The sequence below is a fragment of the Bactrocera tryoni genome, chromosome 5, assembly GCF_016617805.1.
Source record: "Bactrocera tryoni isolate S06 chromosome 5, CSIRO_BtryS06_freeze2, whole genome shotgun sequence".
Classification (NCBI taxonomy): domain Eukaryota; kingdom Metazoa; phylum Arthropoda; class Insecta; order Diptera; family Tephritidae; genus Bactrocera; species Bactrocera tryoni.
Window position 1 is genome coordinate 36,088,437 of NC_052503.1, and position 11,998 is coordinate 36,100,434.

At 37.0% G+C, this 11,998-nt stretch overlaps 1 protein-coding gene across 1 annotated transcript; it reads left to right on the plus strand.

The window, feature by feature from the left end:
• The first annotated feature begins 10,397 nt into the window (after window positions 1-10,397).
• Window positions 10,398-11,566, plus strand: LOC120777268 (fas-associated death domain protein). The gene is made up of 2 exons (XM_040108472.1): window positions 10,398-10,878; window positions 10,948-11,566. Exons 1-2 carry the CDS (start codon window positions 10,603-10,605, stop codon window positions 11,431-11,433), a joined length of 762 nt encoding a protein of 253 aa, XP_039964406.1. The 5' UTR covers window positions 10,398-10,602; the 3' UTR covers window positions 11,434-11,566.
• Window positions 11,567-11,998: the final 432 nt, after the last annotated feature.

The window sequence follows — 11,998 nt, forward strand, 5'->3', positions numbered from 1 at the left end:
CAAATTTCGTTTAGACTATTTTTTGTGGGGCTACGTCAAGTCTAAAGTCTACAGAAATAAGCCAGCAACTATTCCAGCTTTGGAGGACAACATTTCCGAAGAAATTCGGGCTATTCCGGCCGAAATGCTCGAAAAAGTTGCCCAAAATTGGACTTTCCGAATGGACCACCTAAGACGCAGCCGCGGTCAACATTTAAATGAAATTATCTTCAAAAAGTAAATGTCATGAACCAATCTAACGTTTCAAATAAAGAACCGATGAGATTTTGCAAATTTTATGCGTTTTTTTTTTAAAAAAAGTTATCAAGCTCTTAAAAAATCACCCGATATTTTCGTATTAATTAGTCAAATTATTCTCCCCATATGAAACACACGTAGATTTTCTTTCTGTTTCCAGTCAAGAAAGCGAAGAAATTTGAAATTACACAAGCATTGAGCTGGGAAAGAAAATCGAAAATATGAAAAACAAAAAATTCCCGGTTACGACCTGTTTACTGTCGAGGCTCTAAAACAGCTTCATCCAATAAGTATAGTAAAAATTACCAACATTTGAGATAAAAAGACGTTATTAACGCGTAGGATATGATGTACTTTCTTACTGGCTCATAATACTTCTACCGATGCTATTGAAGATATTTTAAGAAAATTCACATAAAACGTCTCAATAAAATCATAGAACGAAAAACCATAATTCCAGTGGATAAATTTGGGTTCCGAGCTAACCATTCTACGATTGATCAAATCCTCAAAATTACACACATTATTTAAAAAGCCTTCGATGAAAAAAATTCGGTTCTACCGTGTTTTTGAATGTTGCAAAGGCGTTTGATAAAATTAGCCACAAGGACTGCTTTCGAAATTGAAACTGACTTGATCGAAACAGCATTATGATATCATAAAAGCATGTATTTTATTATTATCATATCGACGGAATATTACATGCATCGCCAATATCGAAAAACCTTGAAAACCACACGTCTAAAAAAACACCCGAGCACTCATCCTCAAAATTTCTATGCCGCATCGCAAGCTGAAATTTCCTTTATATTAACCAAGTACCAACTCAAATAGATAAATTGTAAAATACTTTTAATCGGAAAGCAGAACACATCCAATAGCTATATATGTAAAATATATAAGTAGGATATATAGTATACTATATGCATATGCTAATACACTAACATTAACAACAATATACATATTTTTTGGCATATACACACAAGAAGAATATAATTTGAAACGAGACACTTCGCTTTGACCCCCTCTGTCGTCTCAAAATGCTTGCCTTCTTATCGACCTTTGGGCTCTAGGGCGGCTGCGGAAGCATTGGGATGTCGGCATTGGTTAGGTTACTGTGGTGTGAGCCGGGTCGTTGTCGTGGTGCAACTTCCAATCAGTTACGATGTCTTGTCGAACCCGATTGACCCTTCGTTTGAGTGACCATGTAAAACTTGGCGTTGACGGTTTGTCCAGCAGAAACAAATGCATGGTGAACGATGCCTTTAATGTCAAAAAAGACAATGAGCATCGTCTTCACTTTGAATTTGCTCATTATTCCCTTTTTTTGGGCGAGGAGACGCCGGCGTGTGCCTCTTTGTCTCACGATCATACTCAAAGATCCATGACTTGTCACCTATGATTATGTTATTCAAAAATTTACCGAGTTTCACACAGAACTTATTCGCGTACCTCTGCTCTAAAGAATGCTGCATTTTCGGCTTGCACCACTCACGGAAACAGGTGCTCGGAGACAACTGACTAGCCGCTCGTTCGTTAGCTAGGAACGCCTTCTACCGAATCCAGTCGGTGTGCGCTAGCTCCGAAGTGCAGTCGCGGCAGAATAAAATCAGTCTATGCCCATGGCATTGGCGGTCGGTCAACACATCTTCTCCTTACATATTACGTAATTTTCCTCTTGTTTGGACCCCATTTTTACCCTCATAATAGCATAATATAGCGAAAATGCTGTTCCTACTTCTATCTTCGATACAACACCAAACAGCCAGAAGTCATTCGGATCTAAATCAGGTTAATATGGTGGTTGTGGTACGTTATTGGTTGAAAGTTTGGCGAAAAGTTCGCAAATAATCAATGTAGTCAATCAGTCGGTCTATGATTCCGGCCTCTTTTTATACTCTCGCAACAAAGTTGCCAAAGAGAGTATTATAGTTTTGTTCACATAACGGTTGTTTGTAAGTCCTAAAACTAAAAGAGTCAGATATAGGGTTATGTATACCAAAGTGATCAGGGTGACAAGTAGAGTCGAAATCCGGATGTCTGTCTGTCCGTCCGTCTGTCCGTCCGTCTGTCCGTCCGTCCGTGCAAGCTGTAACTTGAGTAAAAATTGAGATATCATGATGAAACTTGGTACACGTATTCCTTGGCTCCATAAGAAGGTTAAGTTCGAAGATGGGCAAAATCGGCCAACTGCCACGCCCACAAAATGGCGGAAACCGAAAACCTATAAAGTGTCATAACTAAGCCATAAATAAAGATATTAAAGTGAAATTTGGCACAGAGGATCGCATTAGGGAAGGACATATTTGGAAGCGGTTTTTTTGGAAAAGTGGGCGTGGCCCCGCCCCCTACTAAGTTTTTTGTACATATCTCGGAAACTACTTTAGCTATGTCAACCAAACTCTATAGAAACGTTTTCTTCAGGCATTTCCATATACAGTTCAAAAATGGAAGAAATCGGATAATAACCACGCCCACCTCCCATACAAAGGTTATGTTGAAAATCACTAAAAGTGCGTTAACCGACTAACAAAAAACGTCAGAAACACTAAATTTTACGGAAGAAATTGCAGAGGAAGCTGCACCCAGGCTTTTTTTAAAAATTGAAAATGAGCGTGGCCTCGCCCACTTATGGACCAAAAACCATATCTCAGGAACTGCTAGACCGATTTCAATGAAATTCGGTATATAATATAATATAATATTTTCTTAACACCCTGACGACATGTACGAAATATGGGTGAAATCGGTTCACAACCACGCCCTCTTCCAATATAACGCTATTTTGAATTCCATCTGATGCCTTTTCTGTATAATACGAGTACATACATATGTACTTTAGGAACCAATGATGATCGCGGCATAAAACTTTACAAAAATACGGTATTTGAAAAATATGTAAATGACGTATAATGAAATCTCGATTATCACTTTATCATGCGAGAGTATAAAATGTTCGGTGACACCCGAACTTAGCCCTTCCTTACTTGTTACGAATAGCTTCGCACAAATGACGCATAACACTCAAATATTATTCCTTGATGGCAGTTTGGCCGGTCGGAAGGAACTCGGACTGCATCACACCCCGATAATTAAAGAAAACTTTCAACAAGACCTTTTATTTTTGATCTGCTTTGACGTGTTTTTTTGGCTTCGTCTCACCTTGGCCACGATATTCGATCGATTGATCGTCTGTTTCTGGGTCGTAAGCATTGATCCAAGACTCATCGTCTGTAATAGTACGTTTCTTAACATTCCGGTAGTCGGAAAGCATTGTTTCACAGACGTTAACTCGACGCTGTTTTCGAAAAAATTGAGAGATTTTGAAACCAATCATACTTCCACTTTTCTTAGACCCAAATGATTTTTCGAAATGGTTTTCACTGATCCTTGCAACATTCCAACGATGCCAGTAAGATCTTTGACTGTTTATCGTTGATTCTCCTTTTATTTAATTGACGTGTTGAGCATCAGTTGATGTTAATGGCCGTCCGGAACATGGTTCATCGTTAACGCGTTCACGGCCCTTTTTGAGTAACTTGTACCAATAAAAAACACTTGTCCGCGACAAACAATTAGCACCGAAGGCCATTTCCAACATTCTTAACGTTTCGACAAAAGAAATCTGATTCCGCACAAAAAATGTAATACAACTTCTTTGTTGAATAATTTAACTCATTATAAAAATCGTCAAATGATCTTTATGACAAGCATATACTAAACACTAATGATTATTTTGATGTGGCATTTGGCACAGATGTCACTGACAGTCATCCCAACCTAGAAAAATTATATCAGAAATCAGTTAATAAGATACCAAATTTGTGAAAATGGATGAAATCGGATGAAAACCCCGCTCACTCCCCATATACCGGTACTGTTCAAAACTACTGAAAGTGCGATAAATCAATAACTAAATACACCAAAGCCATTAAATTTTACCACCGAGATGGTATGAGAGAGCCGACCTTTTGGTGAAATCCCACATCTCGAGACCCGACTAACCGATTTCGACAAAATTTGGTTCGTGGCATTTTTTTCATATTTCTATATTCCATTGTGAAAATGAGCGAAATCGGACAATAACCACTCCTACTTCCCACATAACAAAACCTTAAATTCCATTTGATTCGTTCAGTTTCCAGTACATAAATCAAGAAGAAATTAATATAACGGGATAAAACTTTGCACTAATAATGTCTTTAGTGTGTGCCACCTTATGTTAAAAATTATTTCAATACAATAAAAACTGCTCAAGCCCCTAGGTACCGAATATTTAGACCTCGGTAGCTATAGTTGACTTTTGATGGAAAATACGGTCAATGTGTGTTATTTATAACTGAAATTAAGGGATAATCCATCTCTTATAATGGTATGTAGCCCCAAACATACCTAAAATAAAGATTTTCGAACCTCCGGCCAACATCTGAGTTATGGTAATGAAAGTAAGAGAGCATGTTTTACTCATAACAGTGTATTTTTGTGCCGAAAATAGTTAAATTTGAGCAAAAACTTGGCCTAGCCCCCATATGACTACTATCCGGATTTTCGACTGACTTTACTCTATATGATTGGTTTTTTATTATGTGAAATATTATTAGTATGTCATCTTCTTAATTGGCGTTGACACCGCTTGCGCGATTATAGCCGAGTTAACAACAGCGCGCCAGTCGTTCCTCCTTTTCGCCACGTGGCGCCAATTGGATATTCCAAGCGAAGCCAGGTCCTTCTCCACCTGGTCCTTCCAACGGAGTGGAGGGCTTCCTCTTCCTCTGCTTTCCCCGGCGGGTACTGCGTCGAATACTTTCAGAGCTGGAGTGTTTTCGTCCATCCGGACAACATGACCTAGCCAGCGTAGCCGCTGTCTTTTAATTCGCTGAAGTACTATGTCAATGTCGTCGTATATCACGTACAGCTCATCGTTCCATAAATCTTTCGCAGAACTTTTCTCTCGAAAACTCTCAACGTCGACTCATTAGTTGACGTCATCGTCCAAGCCTCTGCACCATATAGCAGGACGGGAATTATGAGCGACTTATAGAGTTTGGTTTTTGTTCGTCGAGAGAGGACTTTACTCTTCAATTGCCTACTCAGTCCGAAGTAGCGTAGTTTATAGTATGTGGTATTTGGAAAAATAGATAAATACTAATATGAAAATTCTATAAAGCCTTACTTAAAAAGCCGAATATCTCGAGAAGTAATAATGATGGCGATTTTAACATCGGACCTTTTTCAGAGCAAATAAAATTTTCTACAAGTTTGTCATGAACATTTTTTCTATAGCTCTTGCCGTTTACGAGATATATACAAAAAATGCGGATTTCATGGAAAAATCAGGTTTCGAGCCCTGTACTACCTCGCCTCGTGTTCAATTCTGAAGAATATGTGCCTAAAGTCAAAGCGATGCCATAAAATACCCTAATACACACTAATGTATATATGAATTAAAAATATAAATTGCAAGGATTTCGATCCTCTGATTGACGTTTTACACCATAAAGTATTTCCCCGGCTTTGATTTTTGCAAGTTTCAAGAGTATAAAATGTTCGGTTACACCCGAACTTAAACCCTTCCTTACTTGTTAAATATACATACGTTTATTTAAAATATGAAATTATTAATAATAAATTTGAATATCTGTATTTCCCTTTCTAATTTAACAGATATCACTATCAAAGTCGGTTATATAGCAGATGATCCCAATTCGTATACGGAATCAATAGCGGCAAATCTTCCTTTCGGTGGGACCCAACTGATGCCTGTTGAGTAGAATATTCATAATGAGAAGAAAGAATAAGTCAATCAAATATTAGACTCATCTAAACGTTATATATGTGCATGTGGGTGTATATGTATGACAACGCTTTGCTTCGAAAACTAAACGACGTACATTATATAGTACATACTTACGTACTTATATGTTATAGAAATTAGAATTACTGCGGCGAGAAATGAAAACGAGCATTCATAAAGACATTAACAATAATTTTATTTAAATACGTAAAATATGGTGTTTTGTGATTGATATTTCTTAACTAAAGTTTCCAAGTGCTTTTAAGAACACTAAGTGATTCCAGCCATTAATTGTAAGCGATTCGTGTAGCATAAATAATCGGTTAAAATATTTCATAATTATCATCATTTCATACCCTAATTTAGTGCTTATTGTAAGTCGTTTTTAACAATTTGTTTAAAATTTATTGCTAAGCTCATAGAAATAGCGTTTATCGATTAATTTACTAATAGTATATCGATTGTGCTTAAATATTTTCAATGTATGATTACATATTAATTTACATATGTATGTATATGTACTACAAGTGCAGCTTATACTCATACTATTATACATATACACTTATAAATATACATAGATTCTTACAGAAGATAAATTAGGAAGAAAGCCAAAGAACAAAGCTGTTAAATAATATTAAAATGCTAAAAATATGTTATCGGTTCATTTAGTTAGAAGCTTACTTTAAACCAACAGCGTTATTATACTATATATGTAGTTCCGTTATAATTGAATATGTTTTTCACACATATGTACTTATTTTCTATTGTAAGCTATTGGCTTGTTTATTAATTTACAAGCAAAATCATAAAAAAATATGCGATAATTGAGAATTATTAATAAATATTCTAAATGAATGATAGTGTTTGTTGTATTGATATATCGGCTGAGAAGTTTATTTCGAAGAGTTCTGGGCATTGATAGTTCTCGGAATTAAAAGCAAGTTAATAATAATAAACAAGAAAAAACGTTAACTTCAGCTGCACCGAAGCTAATATACCCTTCCCAAGTGCATTTTTTTAGTAACTATGTGTCCAGTTTGTATGGAAGCTATATGCTATAGTAATTCGATCTGATCAATTTTTTCGGAGATTATATTATTACCTTAATCAATAATCCATGTCAAATTTCGTGAGGATACCACGTCAAATGCGAAAGTTTTCCATACAAGCACTTGATACCGATCGTTCAGTTTGTATGGCAGCTATATGCTATAGTTAACCGATCTGAACAATTTCTTCGGAGATTACATTGCTGCCTTAGAAAATAATCTGTACCAAATTTCGTGAATATATCTTGTCAAATGCGAAAGTTTTCCATACAAGCACTTGATATACCGTTCGTTCAGTTTGTATGGCAGCTATATGCTATAGTTAACCGATCTGAACAATTTCTTCGGAGATTACATTGATGCCTTAGAAAATAATCTGTACCAAATTTCGTGAATATATCTTGTCAAATGCGAAAGTTTTCCATACAAGCACTTGATTCCGATAATTCAGTTTGTATGGTATAACTGTTATAGTGGTCCGATATCGCCAGTTTCCACAAATGAGCAGCTTCTTGAAAAGAAATCTGTTGGCAAGAGCTATTCTGCGTTAGACTTCCAGGCTGATATCGTTATTGCTTTTAATACTGGCTCCAAGATAGACGAAATTATCTACGACTTCGAAGACTGTCAACAGTGACATGGGAGACAATTCGCGAATGTGACGACTGTTTATTTGATGAGAGGAGATATTTCGTCTTGCCCTCGGTCACTACCACACCCATTTGCTTCGCTTCCTTATCCATTCTGAAGAAAGCAGAACTAAGGGCGCGGTTGTGGAGGCCAATGGTATCAATATCGTCGGCTTACGCCAGCAGCTGCACACTCGTATGGAAGATCTTACCTTCTCTATTTAGTTCTTTAACTCGAATTTTTTTATCCAAAAGTAGATTGAAGAAGTCGCACGAAAGTCGCCTTATCTGAAACCTCGTTTGGTATAGAACGTGCGTGTTGATTCTCTTTTCATGGGTCTTTTCCAGCATAGTGAATATCTGGCCAGTTATTGATTTCCACATCCGACCATATTCGACAAAGAAGCTGATGCATGCTCCTTATCGATTCTTCGCTGCCGCATTTGAATAGCTCGGCCGGCAATCCATCGGCCACGCTTCTTTGTTGCTCTTCAGACGGGTAATTGCTATTCGAACTTCTTCATGGTCGGGTAATGGAACGTCTGCTCCATCATCATCGATTGGAGAATTGGGCTCACCATCTCCTGGTGTTATGCTTTCACTGGCATTTAGCGGACTAGAGAAGTGTTCCCTCCATAATTTTTGCATGCTCTGGGCATCAGTCACTAAATAATCTCTGGGAGTTCAGCAAGAGTATGCTCCGGTCTTAAAACCTTCTGTTAGTCGCCGCATCTTTTCGTAGAATTTTCGAGCAGTACCCTGTCGGCTAGCTTATCAAGCTCTTCGCATTCGGCCCAATCTATTGTAAGTTTCTTAATTTTGTCAAAATTAAAGATGACGTTTCGCTGACAGCTTCCCTAGTTTTCAGAGAACTGGGATCAGTCTGTGGGCCCATCGTCCTTTCGATGAGATTTGCCACCGCTGATGCACAGTGTAAAGCTTTTTGTTCTCTCTGATTTTTTAGTCTTGTAGACGGCTCTGATAACTGGTATAGTCACGCGAATTGCCAGTAGGCGGCATGCTGGTTAGTACTTCAGCAGCATCGCTTAATTTCGTTCGGAAAGCACTTATTACTCGGATTGCAGAAGCCCTGCTTTTATTGGTCTTGCATATGATTTTATGTTCAGCGCTAACACCCACATTGATGCTGCATACAATAAAACGGAACTCATTGCTTTTGCTATTAATAATCGCTGGCTGGAACGCACGCAGCCTCTGTTGACCATCTTTCTCGATAGAGCATTATATATATATTTTGTTCGCTTTGCCGGAATATATACCAACTGTTCCTTAAATTTTAGATTGGAATGCAATATTATTCCCAAATACTGTAGCTGCGGCTGTGAAGTAATCTCGCAATCCCCTATGGTGAGTTATACTCTTTCTTTCTATTTCCTTGTAAGTACTAGCAAAGTTTGCTGCTCAGCCAGCTCTAAACTCATTTTGGACCAGAGAAATGAACCGTTGAGAAGTGGTTTTCTTCGTTTGAACGAGCCGAAATGAACACCGAGAACGATGAAGTCAGTGGGTGCCCTAAAAAGGCTGTTACCAATGAAAACATCAAAAAGGTTCACAAAATAATTTTGGACGCTCGCAAAAGTTGTTCGAGAGAACTGAGACTCTAAATATATCAAAGGAACGAACTCAATATATTATGAATGAATATTTGTGTATACGAAATCTTGGCCCAAAGTAGGTGGAAACGATGTCAAAAATCCTCGAATTGTTTCCGCATCCACCGAGCCGAAACTGAGGTTAGCTAGCAAAGGATGAACCAGTTTTATGTAAATATAGATAACCACAACAATAACCAAACAAGCCATATTCGGTAACAGATGGCTAACAGCCAATGCAAAGGGCGCTGTTAACCAAGAGTGGAAGACAGTCATCCTAAATAATTGTCATATTAGAATTGTGTTGTGGTGAAAGTCGAATATCAGAGCTTTAAACAGCTCCCGAGCTAAATATGATTTTAATAAAAAAAATAGTTTTTTAGTTTAGTTTAGTTAGTTTGGGACTAAATCCACTTTTCCACACCATGCCCTTTAAAGTATCCTTTTTTTGCATGAAACGTACCACATTAGAATGTGAACAGCCCACCCTTTTAACAATGGTCCTATAAGAAAAACCTTCCTTCAATAACAACTTTTTTATCACGACTTAACTGCTTACAATATGCACCCATTTTCCTCTTTTTATGAATACACCTCAATTATAACAAAAGATTATTTGCGAATGACTAACATTTGCTGTAAACACATCAACAACACTTCAACGCGGGAAATTACCTTTTTTCCTTTACAAATTATCCGGTAAATTCCCCACATTTTTAACTTGAATGACAGTGTTGCCACTGATGCGCTTTGCAAGACCGCCAGTGTTTATTGCAAAAAATATTATTAATTCGTAATTATTCATTTGTTTATGTTATTATTTATTCCATACAATACAGAAATTATACTCTAAATAAGGAAAGCTATTACACCATAGGAAATGTTTGCACACTAAATCATTGTAGGGACAATTACTATTGTTTGTTACACAGCCAAAGTAGTTAAAATAGTTACTGAGCAGATAAACTGGCAGCACTGTAAAACAAAGATCGAATCGATTATATCGACTGCTCTTTTAATATCGACTAAATATGGTGCCGATATTGAATTTATTATAAAAGTATTATCTATGTGCTAATATCTTTATTGATAAAACTTTTAAATGTATAATAACTTTAGTACAATTTTAATTTTGATTCGAATTGATTTCTAAAGAACTAACAAGAGCACCGAATTTATAAACAACAATTAAGAAAGCGGGTGCTGGGAGCAACACCACTAAAGCGAATGAATCTGTTTGATATTTTATTGGGCAGTGGTTGTTTAAAATAAACATTAAAATGGGTGATACTACACCACAACATTGGTCTTATGATTTACTAAAAAACATTGCGTCGCAAGAACTGTCTACACCAGATTATGTGACAGAACTCAAATCTATGTTTTTAAATGGCATTAATTCCCCACGTCGCTACGAATGCATTAGAACCATGGCTGATTTAATTGACTGTCTTGAACGGCGCGATGTTATCAATGAACAAAATGTAGAGCCGCTTCGCAGCCTAGGATATAAACGACTCGACGAAGCTATTGATAGTTATATTCCTCCACAAAAAGTAAGTTAATTATCTGATCATAATGAGAAAGGGTTTCAATATATTCTTCCCGTGCATAACTACGTTCAGGAGCCTGAAGGTACCAATCAATATCACTATATGCATCTAGCCAACGAACTGTCCAATAAACTAACAATTAATGGCCACAGCACACCGTCACAGCACAGCAACATTACCTACGATAATATGCGACGGTCTGCATCGATGGAAACTGCATCATTGACAACATCTTCAACTGGATTAAATAATTCCAACATTCATCCATATGTTTTAACTGAGAATAAACGTGCTGCCATTTATAAAATGCTCTCACAATACTTGGGTACTCATTGGCGAATGTTCGGCCGTGAATTGGGATTGCGTGAAGGAATGATGGATGAAATCGAGCTGCAACATCCTCGCGACCTGACTACACGTGTATACAAACTGTTGAAGTTATTTGAAGAGGATGATTGCAATGATCCAAAAATGCATTTACGAATGATAAAAGATGCTTTGGATCGAACTCGCCGGAAAGATTTACGTCGCAAAATTGATGACATCTTGTCGTACTGATTATTTGTGATAAAATTACTATAAAAATATCCTTCGGAAATACCAAATATTTTTTGTAAATAGTTCTTGTTTATGTATATGTATGTATAATCAATTTATATACATTTTACATTAAATCAACAATTGAAGACTACACTTGTTGTGGTTTTTTAAACGATATTTTACAACAAAATTGCTTAATCAGGGTCAGGTTATCTAATATGTCGATGAAATCGTGTGAAAAAAAAATTGAGGTAAGAGCAAAGAAAAAAGCTTTTTCGTAAAAAAAAATTAGGCAAGACCAAAGAAAAACCTTTTTTCGTGGGAATTGCATGCATGGAGTATCACTTGTCGATCTTTTTGCGGCTCTGTACCTTGGTAATGATCGTGGTCGTTACGCGGAATGAAGGAGTACAGACTATCAAAATGAATGCCCAAAATTAAGTTATTGACTGTCGGAATCTTAGTCATCGACAAAAATTTCGAGGTCTACTCTGTATTTCCTCGAATAGTTTGTAATTTGGTTGCTGCAGATCTAGCAGTGGCAACTTCAGACAGTCATTAAAGTATGAGCGAATGGAAATTC

Excerpts from the sequence above, each read along its gene's own strand:
- LOC120777268 (XM_040108472.1), top strand. The coding sequence starts at position 10,603 with ATGGGTGATACTACACCACAACATTGGTCTTATGATTTACTAAAAAAC. Across the intron at positions 10,879-10,947 it reads GTTATATTCCTCCACAAAAA|GAGCCTGAAGGTACCAATCA; the intron begins GTAAGTTAATTA and ends AACTACGTTCAG.